The sequence below is a fragment of the Anabrus simplex genome, chromosome X, assembly GCF_040414725.1.
Source record: "Anabrus simplex isolate iqAnaSimp1 chromosome X, ASM4041472v1, whole genome shotgun sequence".
Taxonomy (NCBI): domain Eukaryota; kingdom Metazoa; phylum Arthropoda; class Insecta; order Orthoptera; family Tettigoniidae; genus Anabrus; species Anabrus simplex.
Window position 1 is genome coordinate 163,776,521 of NC_090279.1, and position 24,259 is coordinate 163,800,779.

Genomic DNA, 24,259 nt, shown 5'->3' on the forward strand with positions numbered 1-24,259 from the left:
AATGGGCAGAAATGAACTAACTTACCCTAATACATGATGCAAAACTACCTGCATCATTTATCAATGGCAGTTGGAGACGGAGCTACAATCCTGACCTCATATTCAGTTCCAGTAATATCAGCGAACAATATATAAAATCTGTCTGTTCTCCGATACCAAAGTCTCAGCATAGACCAATAACCTGTCAAATATTTTCTGCTGTTGGATTTCAGAAGGTAACTTTTTGGACTAGGTTTAATTTTAGAAAGGCAGACCAGCAGAGATTTACAGAATTGTTAGATGCCAAGGTGTCTTGTAGAGAACCAGTACTGGAATGTTTTCTGCTTTCACCATGGCTGTGAAGAGATGTTCCAGACTGTCTATTCCTAGTGGCTAATGAACATCTTATATCCCCACGCTCACTTCAGATCAAGTCACTTTACTCAGAATAAAACAACTTATTTGCAGAAACTCCTTTGAGTGCAATAACTATGGAAGCAGGAGACAAACTCATTTCTGTTATAAATGAGACAAAAGGGAATCAATGGATTGAAACAGTAGAAAATTTGGATCTGAAAAGAGGCTTGGAGACTTCTGAGATGCCTAAGTAATGATCCGACTGATACCACTTTGTATCATGATATCACTGCCAGTCAAATAGCTCATCAGTTACTGCTGAATGGGACATCCACTCACAAATTCAAAACACCAAACTGCAAAGAAGTGAACAAAAGGAAAATAACCTCTTTGAACTTTTATTCAGCATGGAAGAATTAGAGAAGGCTATCAAACAGAGTAAAATTGGAAAATCAGCCTGCTTGGATGACATAAGAACCGAGCAAATTAAGCATCTTGGTGTAGCAACAAAGGAACGGATTCTCCAACTCTTCAATAATTGCATGAACAGTAGTCAAATTCCAAAAATATGGTGGAGGAGCTGAGTGATTGTTTTGCTGAAACCTGGTAAAGAAGGAAACAATCCAGAGAATTTTAGACCAGTTGCATTGCTGTGTCAACTTTATAAATTGCTTGAAAGAAAGATCTTAAACCATCTCTTGCCTATTATCCCTCAGCAAGCTGGATTTCATCCTTGTTAAAACTACACTGGACACTGCTTAATTTTACACTGTTTATAAGAGATGGTTTCAAAGCTCGTAAGGTGACAGGAGTAGTATTTGTTGATTTAACATCAGCATATGACACCGTCAATCATCAGCTTCTATTAGTTAAGATCTACAACCTGAGTATGGTTTTTAACCTTACGAGGTTCAATGCAAGTCTCCTGCAGAATCACGGGTTCTTCATTGACTTCCAAGGACAGCACAGTCAATGGAGATTACAGAAGAAAGGCCTCTCCCAAGGAAGTGTGCTGGCTCCAACTCTGTTCAATATATACATCAGTGGTCAACCTATTGCCCCCAACAGCAGGAGTTTTTTGTATGCTAATGATCTCGCTCTGGCCATTCAAAGTACAGACTTTGAATCAGTGGAGAACACCCTAACGAATGCTTTGAAGTTCTGTCAAGATACTACAGTACAATCCATCTTAAACCAAAACTTTCAAAGACACAAGTGTGTGCTTTTCATTTGAGAAACAGGAAAGCCACTCGTAGGTTATAGATAGTATGGTCAGGGGTAAAACTGGAGCACAGTGACAATCCAAAATACCTAGGAATGATGCTTGATAGATGTCTTACCTTCATGGAGCACTGTTTGAACTGTATAATCTCCAGGAATAATCTCTTGAAAAGACTGGTCGGATCACAGTGGAACAGTCAACCTGAAACCATTCGAACTCCTGCAATGGCAGTAGGTCACTTCATGGCAGAGTATAATGTCTGGTATAATTTGACACATGCCAATCAGGTGGATTTAGCTCTAAACAACACATGCAGAATTATTATGGGTTGTTTGAAATCTACTCCAGTCAAATGGCTTTATCACCTTGTAGGAATAGCAACATCCCCTGTTCATAAAGAAATGGCTGCGAATAAGGAAAGACGGAAAGTGGAGCAGGAAAGAACCCACCCTCTGCAACGACTGAAGTCATGCAGGAGTTTCTTTCAAACATCAAAGGTACTTGGATCCACTGCTGAAAAAGCCATGTTGCAACTATGATGGGTTACTGCTTAGTTATGACAAGGACTGACTAACTTCGACATCCCTGAATAGGCTGAGATCAGGTGTGAGGAGATTGAGGAATAATTTGGCAAGATGTGGCTACACTGAAGTCAATAGTATTCTTTGTGTTTGTGGAGAAGACCAGTTTATGATACAGATGTTGATTCTCATAGGAAATTACCATAGGACCAGTTTGTTCAATATATGCTTCAATGCCGATTATGTCCAACTTCCTGCACAGAAGATGACCTACACCAGGCTATGAAGAATGCATTGGAAGTGGCCAAGTTTTGGTCAAAAGTTATATAAAACGGTGTTAAATGCATATTTCTGATACGAGAATAAAAATATATATATATATATATATATATATATCTATTTTTGTCTCTTTCCTTTTCCTGTCTTTATTATGTTTTTTTGTTATCCTACACTTCCCATATGAAGTCTGAAGTCAAGATGGCCCATCACTGAGTGTTGATGTCAATTCTCCTGATGAAGATAGGAAGAAGAAATGGGCTTATTGGAGACTGAGACAGAATGGACATACAATGTTTATATTTTTTTCCCCCTTTCCATACAGACCTGTGTTTTATCTGATAGGTGTTCCTATTCAGCTTCCTCTCTTTCTATTTATAATGTGATTTGCCAGTTTCAATTACTCAGAATACTTTTCTCTTTCAGGTTCTTCATGATGCAATCCTAGAGAATCAGACTGTTGAGAAATTTGTCGAATCTGCAAAAGGGAAGGCAATTGCCACACATCACTTTGATGTACTAACACGCCAGATGTGCCCTCAGCTGCAGCAATTTGTAGTGTTCTCTAGCGTCTCTTGCGGTCGAGGGAATCCAGGCCAGACGAACTACGGCATGTCAAACTCGATAATGGAAAGGATATGCGAAGCTCGAGTGCAAGATGGTCTGCCAGGACTTGCTGTGCAATGGGGAGCCATTGGCGAAGTTGGCCTGGTAGCTGACATGATGGAAGACAACAGAGAACTTGTCATTGGTAAGCTATTATCATGAAAATGATCACAAGGTTCTAAATTTCATTGATCTAGAAAGAACATCTACACACATTGCTGCAATTATTGTGGTGATGGTTGTGGTGGTGATTTTTGTTTTAAGAAGAAGTACAACTACCCTCTCTAAACAAATTGAGTGGAAATAAAACTATTTATTCAATGGAGGAATTTGAAAATTAATTTTAAAAAATAGAACAAAAATATTGTATTAAGCCAAAAAGGTCACAGCACATCAAAAGAGAACTGAAATTTATACGCCCTTGATTAATCCACTGTCACACGTTAAGCGAATGATGAGATCAGCAGTAGTCGCATCGTTGGCTAGTATGCGTTCCAGTATCTCCTGCAAGCCGAGGTTCCATCTTAGGCCAGTGAGACTGGCTCACTCTGTGAGGATGTGGACCACAGTGAAGTCGGCACCACATGAACGCACTGGGGAGTCTTCCCTCTTTAGGAGCTAAGAGTGTATAAATCTCCTATGACCTATCCTCAGCCTACACAAATCTATGGTCTGGAAAGAGGACCACTACATAGTAGTTGTCTTCTTAATTCCTCTCAGCTTGTTGGGAGTTCAGATAGCTAGCCACTCCGATTCCCAGGATGACAAGATGTTTTGACGTAGCTGAGAACAAATATCCCTAGCTGGCACATTCATAGGTTTAGGTGGTAAAAGTACCGCTTCTTTTGCTGCTTCGTCTACAAGCTTATTTCCAGCAATTCCAATGTGGCTTGGGATCCCTCGAAGTTGATTCTGGTGCCAGCATCATACAACCTGGTGGTGGTGGTGATTATTGTTTTAAGAGGAAGTACAACTAGGCAACCATCCTCTATATAACACTAATCAGGGGAAAAATGGAAGGGATCCGACACTTCGAAAAATGAAAATATCGGCCAAAGGAAGACAAGGGCCACGAAGGGCGTGAAAATGAAAGACTCCCTAGCCCTCGCAAACCTAATAGCGTCGGGGTCAGAAAAGAACAAGAGTTGACCAAGTGAGGTCAGATAGGATAGATGAAAGTGAGGAGCCTGGCACAAGTAAGTGGAAGCAATGCCAGGACTCAGCTGAGGGCCCAGTGGTCGCTAACCCACGCTCCAAAGTTCAGAGCCCTTGGGACCCCTTTTAGTCGCCTTTTACGACAGGCAGGTGATACCGTGGGTGTTATTCTACCGCCCCCACCCACAGGGGGACATACAACCTGGCTAGAAGGTTCTATGATCTATTGAACCAGCTGGTGTGGCAGGAAACAGGTGTCTGCAGAGACTGCAGAGAACTTAATGAGTCGCTACACACAAGAATGTGGTTTCTTTTGCAACCCACTTCAAATTGCAGAACTTTTAAGATGGTGAAAAGCTCTGCAGAATGTACCCTACAGACACTAGGAAGGAAGATCTTCATGTGAACCTATCACAGATGAAAGAGCAACCCACATTTTTTCCAACTTTGGAACCATCCAAGAAAACATGTCGCAGGGCCAGATCATGCTGAACGAAGTCCCGGAAATACCTCCCATGAACAGAGGTATCCATTTTCACCTTGGATCCACGGAGTACATTGAACTGTATATCCATTCGCGGAACTAACTACAGAGGTACTTTACTAGCAGTCCGCTCAAGACAACTACCAGTAACCACATCTAATTCATGACACAAGCTATCAGTTCGAATCCCAACCTGCCATATGGCATTGAGACAGTTTTGGTGCCTTTGGTGGTATTGGGTACTAATATCTGCATTGATAGCAGCTTGGATGTAGCAGCACTTCACAAATTTTGGCAACATATGTGTGGAGTAACTGCTGCCTCCTTATTCATGAAGGTGGAACTTCCACTTCAGTGAGCAGGCTGGGAATGGGGCTAGTACCTAAAACTCCTGTTACCAGCCTAACTCCACTATGGTGAACACTATCTAAATAGTTCAGTGTAGATCTTGATGCTGAACTGTAAGCCGCACTACCATGTCAGTACGGGAAAGGAACGTAACCATGTGAAAACGTAGCAACACCGCATGGTCAGCTCCTCATGAAGTGGCACTGAGATACAACTATGTTAAGTGTCTTCATGCAGACTACCTTCAGCTGGTAGATGTAGGGCTGCCACGTTGGTTTTTAAATCAAAGTGGAGACCTGTAAAGCTGCAGGTGTCTCCCACTGGTAAGACACTATTTTGCAAGCAGAGCTCTGGTCCACGATGCACAAGCTGACATCAACAGAAGTGTACAACTGAGGTTTCATCGCTGAAAATCGAAAACCATGTTGTGTAAGGCCATCTGTCAATTTGGTTAACTCATTGGGCCCGTACCACGGAACCATTCTGTGCTTTGGCTTGGTGGACTGAATGCCGGACCACGGAACTATTCTGTTGTCTCACTTCACTACGCAATTCAACTTTCCCTCAAGAGATGGCAGATTAGGTGTGCAGAATATCTTTGCCTTCACTATTATATGTTCTTTGCTAAAATATATCGATAGTGTGCTTGGTAATATTAAATTGAAGTGGGCTATCTTTCAACTTTGAGCTTCGTATGTAAACAACATGTTTGCGAGTAAACGACTCAAAGTTACTGACATACAATCACTTTTAGAAAGTGATAGCTGCCTCTGTGGATCAGCGGTAGAGTGTCGGCCTCCGGATCCCAAGATAGCGGGTTCAAACCCGGCAGAGGTAGTCGGATTTTTGAAGGGCGGAAAAAAGTCCATTCGATACTCCATGTCGTGCGATGTCGGCATGTAAAAGATCTCTGGTGACACATTTGGTGTTTACCCGACAAAATTCATTTAATCTCAGCCATAGACGCCCAAGAGAATTTCGGTTTACTCGATCTGCCATCTAGTGGGGGCCTAGAGTAAAACGGAACGTCGAAATTGACGAGCAGACAGCCAGATGGCGTCAAATTGAAATGTCTGCACACGGTAGCTGAGGCTATACGATTATTATTATTATTATTTTAGAAAGTGATGATGATCAAGAATGTAGCTCTGTCAGTGATATTAGTAGTAGTGTGAGTAGTGCTAATAACAGTTCTGTTGAACAAAGTGACGTGGAAATCGAAGAGGAAGTGGAAACAGATGACCATGCTCAGCAGGCGGACTGGGTATGGACCCGTGATGGTAACAAAATAAAAAATATTCCCTGTTCCGCGGTTCGTGGTGTGAATGCCGTTGTATCGAGAAGGCTAGGCAATAATCCTTCAGTTTTATAAGTAGTTTCCGAGTTTCTTGGTGACAAATTCTATTATATGGTAACTGTAGAAACTAATGACTATGCTAAACGTTTGTTGAGTGATCCAAATTGAAAGACACTACAGTCCAACTTGGCATGGCAAGAATGTACTGTGGATGAAATGAAATCCTATATTGCCTTGTACATTCTTATGGGCCAAATGAAAAAGTCGAAAATAAAGTCATGTATGTATGTTCAGTCTTCAGCCCTAAGGCTGGTTGGATCCTCGACAGCTCTGCCATCAGCTGTCATAGATGGCCTAGGCATCACTGAAGAGGTGTACTAGGGAAATGAGGAGTGAGGTAGTTTCCCGTTGCTTTCCTCACCGAGCCAGAAGTTGCTATTACATATCAGTCGGCCAAGCCCACTGAAATGCATGCACCAACCAACCCTATGAGCAACATTTTCACATCATTCATAGCAGGGACTGGCTGCAGAAGGAATGGCATTACTAGCATCGCTCATACCTCAGTCACTTTCATATTGTCAAAGCCAAGGATAAGACAGAGACAGATCTATGAAAGTAACAAAATTGCTGTAGCCCATACCAGAAGGCATAGTGCACTATAAATACTAGGTCCCGCCAGCAAAGGCAGAATAAAGTCATACTGGAGTAAAAGGAAGGTGATTGAAACTCCTATATATAGCACCATAATGAGCTACGAACGGTTTATGCTGATAAGCAGGTTTCTTCATTTTTCTAATGACAGTTTCACTGTTGTAACTGATAAGCTCCGAAAGATAAGGCCTGTCATAAATGATTTCGAAACCAAATTCATGCAAATTTACAACATGGGACATGGCGTAGCTGTTGATGAGAGCCTTATCAAGTTCCGTGGTCGTCTGAGTTTTGTTCAATTCAACCCTTCCAAACGGGCAAGGTTTGGGATTAAAATGTACAAACTTTGCGAGAATGGGACAGGCTACTGCTATGCATTTAGGATTTATACAGGGTATGACAAGGCCATGAGCCCTGATCTTCCAGTTAGTGATTCTGTTGTATTGGACTTAGTACAGTCCATTATGAACGCAGGTCATGTAGTGTACTTGGATAACTGGTACTCATCACCCCAGCTGTTTCATAAGCTACTAGAAGTACGTTTGCTTGCTATTGGCACTGTTGAAATAAAAAGAAAGAACATGCCACCAGATTTCAAGACAGTTCAACTACAAACAGGGGAGCATCCGGGAGATAGTAGGTTCGAATCCCACTATCGGCAGCCCTGAAGATGGTTTTCCGTGGTTTCCCATTTTCACACCAGGCAAATGCTGGGGCTGTACCTTAATTAAGGCCACGGCCGCTTCCTTCCAACTCCTAGGCCTTTCCTATCCCATCGTCGCCATAAGAGCTATCTGTGTCGGCGCGACGTAAAGCCCCTAGCAAAAAAAAAAAAAAAAACAGGGGAGGCAGTAGTTCAGAGTAGTAGGAACATACTGGCAGTGAAATGGAAGGACCATAGGGATGTATGTGTGCTGTCTACAATGCATACCGACATTTCTATGCAACAGACCAGGAAGAGGAGGAAACGTAGGGATGGTGGTGAGCATATGGTTCAGAAGCCTCTTCCGATCACAGACTACAACAAGGGAATGCCTGGAGTGGACAGGCAAGATCAAATACTTGCTAGCTTTCCTGTAATGCGTCGTACAGTAAAGGGTTACAGGAAACTATTCTTCTATATGTTGGATATGACCTTCTTCAACTCATATATTGTGTACCAGAATATTGTTGTGAAAAAGATGCACTACACTAATTTTAGAGTAGATGTAGCTGAAGGAATTATCAGCAGTATCAGTCTTCCAGAGCAGAGAATTTCAGGAAGACCTTCACTGGCTGATGACCCCATTAGGTTGCAATCCAGGAACTGGGCTCATTTCCCTATTCCTATTCCACCAACTGCAACAAAGCAGTTCCCGTCCTTGTGGTGAAAGGCCTCCTGAATGGCACTCTGCAGTTTGATAATTGGTGGCAGACGGGTGAGAGAGAAACAACACTGGTAGTTAATTAAGAGACCACTTTCTCCCAAGGCCCACACAAGTCACTGGTTGACGATCGTTTCAAATAGCTTACACAAGCCTTTTGTGTGTATTTTTTTACAGGTATGTTATAGTGTTATATATATATATATATATATATATATATATGCAGGGCATGCATAATTTGAAAACGATGGAATAACATTTCCCTCAGAAAGCATCTTACTGATTTGCTGATTCAGAATCTGCATATGAGGCGGACTAAGATGATAGAGAGAAGAACTAACTGGAGTGGTGCACATTAAATACATGTAAACCAAGGCCTAATATTCTAAAGGGGCTAAGTGCCAATTTTTCAGTTTTCATTTTGTTGGGCCTATTGGTAGTCCATTCATATGCCAACAGATGATGTTTGAGGTATCTTCACACATACCCTCATTCTACTGGGCTCATATGAGGTCCAAGTATGTTCTTCGTTCCTTAAATGTGTGTAGGTTTGACTGCTTTAATAATACTTTTGATATAATGCAGGAAAGGAAAGGAAAGGAAAATTGGGCTTCTCGTACTGTCACAAGGTTGAGACTGATGTTCTTAATGCTCCATATGGTGAGGTTTGCTCAACATTTGTCAAATACTTCAATAAACATGGTGTGGAACAGAGAGTTGCAGTTATAGGGTTTTATTATTCACTCAAATTTAGTGCAGATCTACTGATGCTCCTGATGGACAAGGCTCTCATTACTTTCTATAATGGTGTTATGGAACTTCATATTAGTAAGAAGAAAGATCTGTATACTGTCCTTTGATTTTATGTGGAGATTTCAGCTTTGACTTCAGATCGAATCCCGCTATAGAAACAGTCATTAATTATTTACACAAGAAGCATTGTTTAACATATACTAGTAAGCACTTGGGAATCAGTACTCATAACGGAACGGCACTCAATGTAGTTTTCAGCAAGATGACACCGCTCAAAATGATGTGTTATACATTATTTTTTAGCACTCACAGAGCAATACTTGTGTCAGTACTCAAACAAAAGAAATCACATGTTGAGGATGTATCAATCACGGGTCCGGCAGCTGATGAAACCATCGACATTTATAGACATCATTAGTGAGGAGTTCGAGAAGCAAGCTAAATTGTTTGAAAAGAAAGAAACTCAAATACATCTGGCAAAAGATGTATTTATTTGTATATAATTATAGTAATAAATATTGTGTACATTATACTTCTTCTTCATGTCCTGAAAGTTCCCTTTTCACATCTTGTGAAGGAATATTTTCAGTGTTCAGTTGCTTGTCCAAAGGACTAGAACTGTGGATTTTTTGCTTGGGCAACCTATTTCTTAATCCTAGTTTTCTCTGTCATTCCCTAGTGATTTTACTTCCTAGTTAAGAAATTGAGTCTACTTATTTTAAGTAGACCTTTGCTGACATTAATTCACATTTTACCATGCCCTTCTTTGTTTTATATATTACTGAAAGGTATAAAGTGGCAGGAAGGGATTCATTTTGGTAGAAATTTAGTAAGTACCTGTTTGGCCTGCGCTGGTGACTTGGTCTTAATGGTAGACTGTGCTGATAGCTTGCAATTGAATATTTTGGAACTTGAAAAAAGGTGCAGTGAGGAATCAGAAAAGGTATGAGCTGCTTCAACTTATCCTGCAAGGGAAAATAGAAGGAAAAAGATCTCCTGGGCGAAGAAGAATTTCCTGGCTCGACAACCTTAAAACCTGGTTCAACAAAACATCTGCAGAACTGTTCCAAATTTCAATGGATAAAGCTCGAATAGCCATGTTGATCGCCAACGTCCGAGGCGGACAGGCACGCTAAGAAGAAGAAGAAGAAGAAGAAGAAGAAGAATTCGATATGAAAATGAGCATTTCCATGACTAGATGTCATTAGGGAAGTAACCTAAGAGAAATGTTTGTCAGGTTGAGAAGACAAAACTGGAATAGGCAGATCATTTTATGTATTTAAGATGTGTAATCTCCCAGGGTTGAAGTGTAGTAAGATTGAAACAAGGTGCAGCAAAGCTAATGCAGTGAGCTCACAGGTGCAGTCATCAGTATTCTGCAAGAAAGAAGTCAGCTCCTTGACGGAACTATCTTTACGCCGGTCTGTTTTCAGACCAACAATGCTGTACGGGAGTGGAAGCTGGGTGGGCTCCAGATATCTTATTTTAATTTAATTTATTGGTGTATGGCCTCTGGAAAGACCTGGTGCAGGTCTGTTGAACAAATGCCTATAGGCAACCTGTGTGCCTGTGAGGGTGGGGCCCTGCATGTGATGAATTCTAATGCTGAACATGGTACATGTAACCGCTACTACAGTGGTTACACAAAACAAAGCACTAAACACAGTAAAGGGGGGAAGGTAAGAGCAATTGCACAATATCAGAAACCACTACACACTCAGAGAAACATTAGCTGAAATACGCGGATCTCCGCCAACAACATAATACATAAATATCAGTAGGGCCAACTAGTGGACAATAAACCAGGAAAGTGGAAGCAGGCAGGACCTACCGAGGGCATGGACATGGCTTAGATTGCAGATACCGAAATAAATCAACCGTGAATCTTAAATTTGAAAAATGTTATTTACAAAAGGATTTTACAAATACATTCCGAACAAAAACCACCAACTTGCAACTTACGACTATATTCTCTGTGATACACATAACTTAGAGGTTCTTTGATAATATCTTCGTACAAGTTCAAAATTTCAAACCAACTAATACATCTAGTTACAAATCCAGTTGTACAAGGCAATTTACAGGGAAGTAAACGTACTCTCCAAAACTCTAGCATATATCAAGTGACACTGAACTACCAGAGGCAAACCGCAAGGTAAATATATTAAACTACAATCTACATATTTAGTGAAACAAGAAATGGGAATGCCTCGAAAACAAACAGGCAAGCCCAGCTGAAAAGCTAAGGCGTCATAATTAATTTGGTGAATCTAGGTTAGGCTAGGGCAGACTCCTATACAAAATAGCAACCGAACATTACCGAAATTTTAGCCGGAACAGAATTCAAGAGTGCTTACCCGAAGCCTATTAGTGAGGCGTCGCACACGACGTAAAACTTCAGACAGACCAAGACAGACTAAGGCAGACCAGGCCAAGACAAGTCAAGACAGACCGAATTCTCACGAACGCTCCCTCGCTCTCTATATAAAGGTAAACCCTGGCCTTGGAGTAGCCAATCAGAACGCATGAGCCCGCCTATCGTCACCCAGATTCACCAATCACAATTCCTACTTTCAGGCGCGAACTTTAACTAAGCTTCTCGAATACGCACGTTCGCAAATCTTCCATTTCCAGAATAGTTAGAAAATGCCTTCTAGAACACATAACCAACAAAAGGCAACACACCCTGTTCCAGAATTCATGTAACAATTTTCTAGATACTTCCAGTAAGTACAAAACTGAAATCTATTATTTACAAATACTATATGTTACAAATATTACACAGTACAGGTTAGGTCATTACAAATAAAACATACTACAACACTTTACAAATAAAGTCTTCAATAAACATTTTCCACTTTCACTACATTGTTCACCTGTGACAGTACACATACCCAGTCCCTGAGCCAGAGAAATTAACCAATTAAGGTTAAAATCCCCAACTTGGTTGGGAATCAAATCTGGGACCTATTGGACCAAAGGCCAGCATGTTAACCATTTAGCCATGGAGCCGGACAAGATATCTTATTCATAAGTTACAGTAGAAGTAACAGACATGAAAGTAGTGAGAATGATTGCTGTTACAAACAGGTGGGAACAATGTCACGAAGGTACTCGGAATGAGGAAACAAAGGCTAATCTAGGAATAAACTCGACGGATGAAACGGTACGCATAAACCGGCATCGGTGGTGGGGTCATGTGAAGTGAATGGAGGAAGATAGGTTACCTAGAAGAATAATGAACTCGGTCAAGACTATGATGGTTAGACTCAGTTTCTTTTCGTTATCATGTTTTCAAGGTCAGTTTCAGACTAGTGAGTGAAAATGTCTGGGAATATGAGTGAGATGGTTTTTAATGCCCAAAACCTGTATTTGCCAACACTCGATTGGATGGAAATAATGAAACAGGAACAGGATGAATGTACTTGATATAAATTTTCAGCTTTTGCTGAAGAGAAGTTTAAAACAGCACAAATAAGCAATTCAAATGGCCCACAGTGTGCTGTATACAGTTGTGCTGACGATAGTGCCAGACCTGTTGCTCAGTCAGGAAAGCAGTTATCTTTGGCACTGGAACCCTGAATTGCTGAATCCTTTGAACAGAATTACATTTATATTTTTCATGTTTCAGGTGGAACACTGCAACAGACTATTGCATCATGTTTGGAAGCTCTAGATAACTTCCTGAAACAGCCCCATCCTGTAGTTGCCAGTATGGTTGTGGCTGAGAAACTTGGCAGCGATTCTTCAACAAATCTCTTTGATCGTATCCTTGGAATACTTGGTAAGTGTTCACATTATATTTACATTATGTTTGACCTAGATATCTCCAGTAGCTTACAAAAATCTCCAGTGCTAGTTTCTTACACTGTAAGCATCACCTATATCTATCCAATAGTTGCTGCAGTGTTGGTATATGAGTCAGGGAAAAGTTTCTGCTGAAATGTATGAAGTGTTTGAGGGCTTTGTTGTTTTATTTACTCGTGTCAGAAGTCTTACAGTATCATTTTAACAAATACAATAGCTTACAAAGTATTAACATTAATACTGAACACAGACAGAGAAGTTAATCAAGAAAATAAACCTTTAAAATTTTCCTCACAGGAGAATGAAGGAAAGTAGTCTCAACTCTGCAAATATCTTTTATATTGTGGTTAGATCATTGGTTCATCAGAACTGGCACTGGGATCATGAAGGAGGCTGCCTTTTAATCTCTGATCTGTGAGGATGGTTGCCCAGTTGTATTATCATCGTCATTTCCCATTATCCAGCTGTAGCCGGGTAGGGGCAAATACGGTTCCTCTCCACTTTCTTCGGTCTTTCCCCCCACGTTCCTTTGTTTTTTCATGTTTGTCCTTGTCTCCTTTTCCTGTACTGATCTTTCATTATGTTCATCCTGCTATGTGTTCCTTTTCATGTTCCTATCTCTCTGTATATGACTTAACCTGCCATTGTGTTTATCTTAGAAATGTATTTTGCCTGTTATGTTACTCCAGGTAGAAGCCTGTAATTGAAATGTTTTTGCAGGTATTCGTGACAGCAAGAAGCTGAGTCCCAGTGCAACTTTAGCTGAACTGGGCATGGACTCAATGACAGGTGTGGAGGTGAAACAAACCCTGGAACGTGACTTTGAAGTCTTCCTCACTCCAGTGGAAATCCGAGACCTTACTATCTTGCGCTTGAAAGAACTCTCAGAAGCTAGAAACCAAAGCGATGAAGACAAATCAAATGAAGGTGAATAAATAAATAAATAGAGTTTGTTAATCCTTGACCGAGCTCGATAGCTGCAGTCGCTTAATTGCGGCCAGTATCCAGTATTCGGGAGATAGTAGGTTCGAACCCCACTATCGACAGCCCTGAAAATGGTTTTCCGTGGTTTCCCATTTTCACACCAGGCAAATGCTGGGGCTGTACCTTAATTAAGGCCACGGCTGCTTCCTTCCCACTCCTAGCCATTTCCTGTCCCATCGTCGCCATAAGACCTATCTGTGTCGGTGCGACGTAAAGCAACTAGCAAAAAAAAAAAAAAAAATGTTAATCCTTGTACTATGTTCTCACATAAGAATCTCTTGTTGCGCTCCTAGGTTGGATTTCTCCCAACGCATGAATATTCTAAGAATAATATACATTAGAATTTAAGCTTTTAGGAATTCTTGAACAATATCTGGTCTCTCAAGTAGAAATTCATGGTCATTTGAATTGATTTTACCCATCAAGATGAATCAGTCACTCACACAGAACATTAAACAAACTATGCTAATTCCAGTAACAAAAAAGAACAAAGAAAGATGAAGAGAAATCCACTTCGTTCCAAAATCTTCAATTATGAGATATTTGGTTTTGTGGCTTGTTATAGAGAGAGCAGAAGTGAATAAAAGAAGAATCCCTACAAATTTAAATATCTAGCATTGTCATGATTATGGAATATTTATTTACGTCATCTAGCATGTTCATGATTATGTAATATTTATTTAATGCCGATATGAATATCATAATTTATCATAATGGAATACGAGATACAAAAGTTGTGAAGTGGGGCCATAGGCTGAGTTTCATAGCCCTTCTTCTTCTGCTGATTTTCTTGCATCCTGATGGGATTGCAGACTACAGGTGTGAACTGTGTCGCTCGTTGGCATTTGGCCCTGTTTTACAGCCGTATAACCTTTCTGACGCCAACCCTATGTGGAGGGTTGTATTCACTATTGTGTCTTTCTGTGGAGGTTGGTAAGAGTGGTGTGTTTGTGTAAATATGAAGAGGAGCCAGCCAGTCCTGGAGTCAGAGGAATTAAACTGACTCACTTAAAATCCCTGACTTGACCAGGAATTGAACCTGGCACCCTCTGAAATGGAGGCCTCAACACTGACTATTCAGCCAAGAAGCCGGACTGTTTCATAGCATATCAAATATTATAATCATCCCTCTATTTAAGAAAGGAGACAGACAAAAACCCAGCAACTACAGGGGCATCACTCTTCTATCACATGGACTCAAAATATTGGAACAAGTCATAGAAGAGAGATTAAGAACCATTATTGAACCACAGTTTGAAGAGGAGATTTATAGTTTTAAAAGGAATAGGACAGAAAAATATCTGATATTTTCTGTAATGATGATCATGGAGAAACACTGGAAAAAGGGAAAAGATGTCGTCTTCATTTTCCTAGATATTGAGAAGGCTTACGACAGTGCACAGAGACAAAAAATCTGGGAATGCCTTGGGAATAGATCTATACCATGTGCTTTAATTAACACATTGACGACAGGCCCCGAACGGGCGCTGCTACCCTATGTAGACCGGATATTTCAAGCCTCCAAGAAAGAAATTACACTGCTGCACTCTAACTACTGTAACTTGAAAATTATTCAAGATATCAACCTCAAACTTGGAACATGTACTTACTACGTTGCTTAACAGTCTTGTATGCTGTGATATCTTTCAAAGCAATATCTTTTGTGGCTCCATTTAATAGTCTTTCTAAACACTGTATAGTATGAATGCCCTGTTTGTGCCTTCTGTGTACTGTTTACATCTGTACCAGAGCTCCAGGGAATAGCTCTATATATCCAACCTTATTGTGTTAAATACATGAAGGTTTAAAGAAAGAAAGATACAGCAATAATTTATATTCCATGACTACAGTGTTTTGAACTCCTAATATCGCCCACAATTTCATTAATAATCAAAGGAATATGAGGTGCATAACAACGAGAATTCTCGTAGCCTGGCACCTACTGTCGGCTGTCACCTATTGTCAGCTGAGAAACTACGAGATTTTTCTGGGCTCATCATCCATGTGGCACATCAGACAGTGAATCTGCATATAAATTTTGAAATACTTTGTCATCACATAGGACACGTTGCCACGTACAATGATTCTTGGTGAGTAAGAACGCCCATGTATATACAAAGTTTCCATGGCTACAAAGACTGTACAATTTAAAAATTACATCAACACTAAAATCTACGATCCCTCTACTCCATGACATCATTGAAAGTAGTTAAAATTATAGCCAACAGATAGCACAACAAGCCACAAACGATGCCCGTGCGTAAAAACGGAGATCTCCGGGGCCCGTCAACAACCGCTGGTTGCAATACTACTGAGATCTCTGGGGCCAGTCGTCAATGTGTTAATAAAATCAAAATGCTGTATGAACATTGACAAAGTTGTATCCAAATAGGGGATGGATATTAGGAGTGGTTTGAAATTAGGCAGAGTGTACAACAAGGCAGCGCAGTATTGCTTCTTTTATTTATCATTGTAATGGATGAAATAATGAAAAAGTTATTAGACTCAGTAGCAACTCTGAGTTTAAAGCTCTTGTGTTTGCAGATGATGTAGTGTGATATGGGGGGATATGGAAACTGAAGTTCAACAGAAGACGAATGACTGTAATGCTATATTCAAGCAATTTGGTCTCAAGATAAGCAAGTCCAAAATGGCAGTGTTGCGTGTTAGTCGGCAGAACACCCAAACTAACATCACTCTAGATGGATCAAAGTTGGAACAAGTACATCATCAGTTCTGCTATCTTGGCACTGTAGTAACAACAGATAGCCAACCATCTGCAGAAATCACTAATAGAGAAAAGAATGGAGCACAATTTTATCATAAGCAAGTTCCATTAAGATCAAAATTAATACTGTACAGGAGCTTCTTTGTATTATTTATCAAATACAGTGTAGAAACCTGCATGCAAACCAACAGAAATATCAGCATACTACAAGCAGTGGAAATGAATTTCTTAAAAACTGTGATTCAGAAAAAAAGAGGGACAAAATAAGAAACAACAAGATACACCATCTTGTTCAAGTGAAAAACCCCTCAGCAAGATTTGGGTTGAAGCCAGGCTGAAATGGTTTGGTCATCTCAAAAGAATGAACCCTCAAAGAACAGCTAGAATGTGGTTTGACAAGGAACTCGAATGCAAAAGATCAAGAGGTCGGCCAAGGAAGACATGGTTCGATCAGATTAGAGATGATCTAGCTGGATGAGGTCCGGATTTGCAGCAGGTTATGGAAGAAGAAGAAGAAGAAGAAGAAGAAGAAGAAGAAGAAGGTGATGAAGAAGTTACAGGATGAATATTGAACTATGTTTTATCTAGAGTATTTTAAAGGAAAGTTAATTTAAACTAAGATTTTGTGAAGTTATTAGAGTGTCAAATGTTTTATACATCCACCAATATGGCTGCTTCCTACTCATCCATGGCTGCATTTGTTTTCTGATAATTATTTAATTAGTTATAGTACTGTATCTTAGTCACATAAAGTGACAGTGCTGTAAAGTAAACCATCATAACTCTTTTTTTTCCCTTTTTTTTTTTTGAATGTCATAATATTAGACATAAAATCTTATTAGCCTGAAGAATAGATAGCAAGACAGTCATACATTTCCAGACCAGCCAAACTCATGCAACTGCTTAGGATTATTTTCAGCATAGCAGATTTTTATTCAATAATATTTTACGACAGTGCTGATTTTGAAATTTGAGACATGACAGCCAAGCAGCAAAGTTTGGACCTCCAACAGCATGTTGCAAATGTTCAAAGATACATACAGCCCACAAAACAAAGTGGATGACAGTGGGAGGTATTGAAACCTCTAACAATGTCCATCCATTCTGTGTCTGTCTGATTATGATCTCTTTGCAAAAATGAAAGAGCCCTTCGTTGGAAGCATTATGACACAAAAAAGCCATCATCCATGCCGTAGTGTGGCCCCTGCTAGACATAGCCAAAGACAGGCCTGTTGATGATGTACAATGCCTTCTATGTATGTGGCACAAAGTGGTTGTCATAGGGTTAGAGTACATTAAAATGATGTAACTGTAGTGTTGCCATTACTTTTTTACCCAATCTATGTAAAAGTTTTAAAATAGCAAAGTCTTATGCATAAAATCAATTTTTTCCCCCTTAAATCTTCTGATTTTCCATCATCCTTAAGCATAATTTACACAATGCCAGTGATTAGTATACCAGTTGTACAGTAGCTGAACATGTGTTTGGCATCCAACAACTGGAGAGACAGTGTCCAGCGCTGTTTACATTGTACCAGTGTCCGTAAAGACAGTCAAAAGCATACGGACCGGTGGCCAGCTGAACGTTGCCAAATGTCCAAATAAAGAACTTTAATTCAAAAGGCAGTAAGATTATTCGCTTTCTTATTGTATGACAAGTTTTTGGAGTTACTGATCAAGGAGAGATGGAGAAAAGGAAAAACAGGTACAACAATGGATGTGTTAAAAAGAGAAACTCTGGGAGCTTCTGCAGGAATCATAAGAGAACAGCTACAATACCAAGATAATTAGAATAATAAAGCTGTGATGGGGCTCACACCAGCCCAGTTTGAGAATTGCATTAATCCATGCTGATTATTACATGACCTGATACTGTGAAGCGTGTTGCACTAATAACAAGAGTCACGTTAAAGATTACACTAGCATTTACTTTCAGGAATCGATTCTTAATGTTATTAGTATTTTCTACACATTTCCAAATCTTCTGTATCAAATTAAATTCCTTGGTGTGTCTTAACAGTACCAGTCACTGGCATGGATTTCAAGATCAGTGGTGGAGAAACACCAATTGCGTGTCAGTTCAAGCATGTTCAATGCTGGCTTCCAGTGGCTGGTAACCTCAGTTGGCATGCTGACTGGCATCTTATAAATTAGCCTTTAGACACAAGAAAAACAACTAGTACACAATAACATTATTGTTAACTGAGATGAACATTAAGTTCGGACAAAAATCTTGTTACACAGTATAATAGTTGATGAATTATTTTTATGGAGCAAAATAGATGCTCATTTTTAAAATTGAGGCTTTATTTTTTATTTCTTTATTTCTGAACATGTGTTCAAAATTAAAATTAATTTCGGACAAAAATCTTGTTACACAGTATAATAGTTGATGAATTATTTTTATGGAGCAAAATAGATGCTCATTTTCAAAATTGAGGCTTAATTTTTTATTTTTTATTTCTGAACATGTGTTCAAAATTAAATTAATATTTTTTCTACTCTTTTTCACATTTCAGAGACTGTCACTATGGAGAATGTATTAGGCCTGGACTTATACTCTAAAGAAATTCTAAAAGGTGGGAGCACTGAATATCCACCAATGGTACAACTTCCATCCCTGGAGAATACAAAAAATTCTCTGTTTATGATTCCTGGTCTGGATGGTCTCGCTAGCAGCCTTGCCGTTCTCGCATCAAGACTCAACGACCAGACTTTTGCTCTTCAGTTATACAGTCACATTCCCATTCCAGTGGTCAGAGAAATGGTTGATTTTCTCATGCCTGTAAGTATACTTATTTCAAAAAATATTCTGTGCTCTAAGTAACATCATTATAACTGGGGCTGTTCACTACACAACATCTCAGAAGATGTAGATCAGTGTTTCTCAACCCCTTGGGGTTCTTGAAGAGGACTAAAGGGGTAAACTTTTTTTGCCTATGACATTGTTATCTTGTTGCTCTGTAGGAACACTTTTGATGATTTACCCACAAGATTTAATCTATCAACCAAAGGACTTAACATTTAGCAGTCATATTAAAATAGAGAATGTTTACTCAGCAGGTCATATTCAAAATATTCCATTCACCTATCCAGTGATTCCCTGGGATCTATTATGGGTTCACCTGAATTACCCAAAACACTATTCATTTCCTTTTTCCCTCCCTTCCTAAGAATTCTTATTACTGTCTAGAAAGGTTTCCCTGCTGCTTGACATAAATACTTTAATTTAACTAAACTTTAAATACAGGGATGAATCTTTATTTTTGGCTGATTTTGCTACTGATTCTGCTTTTCAAATTTGTTTCACGCCTACATCTTTAGTTCTTAGTCCCGTAATCGACTCTCACGTGGTACAGTATGAAACAAACACCTGGATGCAGACCAAGTTTCTTTTTACAAGTTGCACAAAAGTATACAGTTTCCCATTGAGTACCATTGATTTTCTTATTTGAACACACTGCACAGTCCTTTGTGTTGCTTTTCTCATTGGAATAAATAAAATGTGGTTTCCCGTTCACAGTCTTTCACACGTGTTGATTGATGACCTCACTTCACTGATCCTCGAATAGACTTTCTCTCAGCTGATAGTTCTTCCACCAATTTTCTCTTAACTTCTTCAGAAATATCAAAGGAAAACATAATATCACTGTCAGAATTCTCAACTACATCAATAATGTCTGAATTACTCAAAAAGGTATGTTTACGTTTGCTGTCTGTATTATTGGTAGACGCTCTGATGCTCAATAAGTATGCAGAATTTAAACAGAAAGTCTTGGTTGTTTCTTGCTGGAATTCAATAATAGTTTTTTTATATATATTGAGATATTTCATTAACTCCTTCAAGAATTAAACGCAACCACCAATATTATGCAATGAATTAATGTTAGGGCGTCACACCCAAGTAACATGTGCTGGTACCGCTGACCAGTGTGAGAAATGAGCAAGGGCTACCAACTGTCCAACTCAATCAGGTAACAAAGCTAGTCATAAAAAAGGAGAAATCACTGCGCATCGTCACACTCAGTAATGGAACACTGACCAGACAAAGTCGAGAACTTACTGAGATTCTCAAACACTATCATAAGGACATTGCCGGCATTCAGGAGACAAGGTGTATTGGTGAGTGTTATAAGCTTATTTTCCATGAAACAACTAAGACCATAGGTATCGAAATCATCATGAATTCCATCTGAATGCTTGGCCCCTCAATACAAGCTGCTTATCCTTGACATTAAAATCATTGTTCACAGAAACAGTGGCTCAGTAGACTAAGATACAATCAGGTGGTGGAAGCTACATGAGGATAAAGATGGCATTATCAACATCAGCTTCCCTGTTATCTCTTCAAATTTGGTAGTCGATGCACTGAAATATACAGATATTCCGATCGTCTTATGTCCATTGTCATCGATGCTGACAACCATTGTATCTTCTCTGCCCATGCTCCCCAAACAGGTTGTGATGGAGAGGAAAAGGATCAGTTCTGGAATGAGCTGTATGACCACATCTCGTTCTGTCTGGCAGGGGATCTACTACTACTTTGAGGAGACCTAAATGGCCACGTTGGAAGTGCCATTGATGGGTATGACTGCCATTGGAACAAAGGATATGACCTGTGTAACTATGATGTTTGATGAATCCTTGATTTTGCAGAAGCAACCAACCTGTTCATCACCAACATGTATACCAAGTAGCGACCCAGTCACTTGATCACCTATACCAGTGGCAATACCAGCAGCCAGATTGTTCTTGTGCAGAAATAAGTTTTCCCTGCCATGCTAAATGCAAAAGTCCTTCCATCTGAATGCTTGGCCCCTCAACACAAGCTGCTTGTCCTTGACATAAAAATCATCGTTCTCAGAAATGGTGGCTCAGTAGGCTAAGATACAAGTGGTGGAAACTACATGAGGAAAAAGAGGGCATTATCAACATCAGCTTCAAATTTGGTAGACAGGACATGGGTAGCTCTCCGTGTCTCAGTCACCACTGCTGTGAAAATGGTACTTAGCACCAAGAAGTTTGGGCATCGCTATGTAGATAACTAGGCGTGGCTTTGGACGGACCAGTTAAAGCAAAAGGTGCAGAGGAAGAAGTCAGTTTTCAAGGTGTGGTTTGCACTGAAAACAGATGAGAACTGGCAGAACCGAGCGAGCTGGCCATGCAGTTAGGACTGCACAGCTGTGGGTTTGCATTTGGGAGATAATGGTTTGAACCCCACTGTCGGCAACCCTGAAGATGGTTTTCCGTGGTTTCCCATTTTCACAGCAGGCAAAATGCTGGGGCTGTCCCTTAATTATGACCACGGCTGCTCCCTTCCCACTCCTAGCCCTTTCCTATCCCATCGTCACCATAAGACCTATCCGTGACGGTGCGATGTAAATCAGATTATATATCAACAACTGGCGGAAGTACACAAACTAAGAGGATTTTAGCGGCTGCACAAGATGAATACTACTGCAGGCTTCATGAACAACTTGGCACAGAGGAGGCAGACTGGCAAGAGCTCAGAGCAAACCAGTTCGGGACAATGAACATTTGTGAAGGACAAGGATGGGCATGACAGAAGTTCAATTCTGAAATGGTGGCAAGAGCACTTCGATGAGATTTCAGAAATTGATGGTCAGAAAACTGCAGATCCTATTCATCAAATCATAACCAGAGAAGTAGAGAGAGCCATTACTGTCACAAAGGACCTGATAGTGCCTGGTCCCTATGATCTGCCAATTGATTTATAGAAGCTCAAGGAACTTAGGGAACAGCTATTACCTGGCTCACAGACTTCTTCAATGCCATAATTGAGTCAGGTCAAATTCCTACTGACTGGACATTGAATGTAACAGTACCTATTTTTAAAAACAAGGGGAACCAGTCTTGTGTTGAAACTATCAACCAATTTGCCCTTGTGTCACACCCAAAAGATTTTTGAACGAGTTCTTGACCTGCACCTTAAAACATCGTCACTCTCACCATCAATCAACAAGTGTGGATTCGTCAAAGGTTCTAGCGCTAGCGATGCAATTTTTATTGCATGGATGCTGCTAGAGAGACACCAGGAGAAGAGAAAGCCTCATCTAGCTTTCCTTGATTTGGAGAAGGCCTTTGACCGTGTCCTGCACCAACTTATATGGTACTCGCTATGCAACCATGTATTTCCAGAGCTCCTCATCAACTAGATTCAGTTGTTCTACTCAAACACCACTAGCCATGTCAGATGCTCAGTCAACACCTTTGATGACATCTGTGTGAACGTTGGCGTTCATCAGGCATCTACACTGTCACTGCTCCTTTTCATCCTCGTCATGGACAATGTAACACGTGATTTGCATTTCGATGTCTCATGGACATTGCTATATTATGCTGATAACATCATGCTTGCACTACAACTAAGGAAGAGCTCCAGTGACAAATCCAGACATGGGCCAATCGCCTTCTGTAATTTGAGCTTCGTCTTAACACCGCAAAAACAGAGTATCTGAAAAGAAGTCCAGCTGATAGTTCCATTCAAGTTAATGGTGTGTATCTTCACAAAGCTAACTAGTTCAGATACCTGGCATCGTACCTGCAGTGAGGGTGGAATAGACGGTGATATTAGAGCGCAAGTCAGAGCAACATCGTCAAAGTAAAGGGAAGTTACAGGTACTTTGTGTAACTGCAAAATGCTAATCCATCTGAAGTCAAAGATCTACTGAACTGTTGTTCATTCAGTGGCGTTATATGGGATGGAATGCTGGCCCACGACCAAAACTATCGAAAGTCAACTTTGTGCAATGGAAATGCAGATGGTTTGCTTGACAGCTAGTGTATCCCTCCAGGATCACATCCAAAATTACATTCTCAGGCAGTGGTTTGGTATCGCCTCCATTCAGTATAAAATGTAAGAGGGGCGACTACGATGGTTTGGGCATGTCTTATGGGCAGTATCTGGAACAGTCACCGATACATTCTAACACCTTACCATCAATGGACAAATAGCCACATGGCAGTCCCAAGCAATGATGGCAGGACACTATCAACAAGGACCTGAGAATCTCCGGAGCTCGTCCAACCGATGCCCAGGATCAAGGAAAGTGGAGATCAAAGATCTTAAAGTGGACCCTGCTCCTACGGGAAAACACTTAAGTTGATGATGATGATTACACTATAGAGATAACAAGTGAATTACCTGCATAAGCAAAAAAGTATTAGGAAGAAGAAAAAGATATACAGGACCTCTGGGTAAGAAGCAGGCATGCTACCCCTAAGCCTCGGAGCCTATGTTACCTGATTCAGTAAGCATAAACCTTTCCGAAGAGGATTTCCTCCAAAAAGTAAAATTCAGGTCATGTCTCTCAAATACTATTCTGTCTCTACACTCTTAACATTCATCATTTTGCTAGCAGACAGGCTGAAAACTTCCTTGTCAAATCAATTAATACCATACAATGTGGTCTCAAAACTCCATTATCCTCCAGTATTCAAGTATATAACAATATTTATCTGTTGATCTTAAATCAATAAATAATATACACACCTTCGAGAACTCCACATATTTAGTTATACTGAACCATATCTAGAGTCATAATTTTAGTTAAAATTAATCATCATTGTTTTCTGTTATCCAGTTCATTCCAAGTTGTGGCTAATACAGTTCCTCTCCACTTTTCTAGTCTTTCCACCACTCCCCATCCTGTGGTCCAGTCCAAGTTGCATTTTCTAAGGCTGCCCTTCACTAAATCCATCCA

The 24,259-nt window shown here is 40.1% G+C and overlaps 1 protein-coding gene across 1 annotated transcript in view; it reads left to right on the forward strand.

Annotated features, from left to right (window-relative positions):
- LOC136886744 (fatty acid synthase) overlaps window positions 1-24,259 on the forward strand; it is a 198,915-nt gene that overhangs the window by 158,571 nt on the left and 16,085 nt on the right. The window contains exons 30-33 of the mRNA XM_067159548.2: window positions 2,782-3,106; window positions 12,648-12,800; window positions 13,544-13,750; window positions 19,055-19,320. Of these exons, the coding sequence (XP_067015649.2) occupies window positions 2,782-3,106; window positions 12,648-12,800; window positions 13,544-13,750; window positions 19,055-19,320 (951 nt within the window). The remainder of the gene's footprint in view (window positions 1-2,781; window positions 3,107-12,647; window positions 12,801-13,543; window positions 13,751-19,054; window positions 19,321-24,259) is intronic.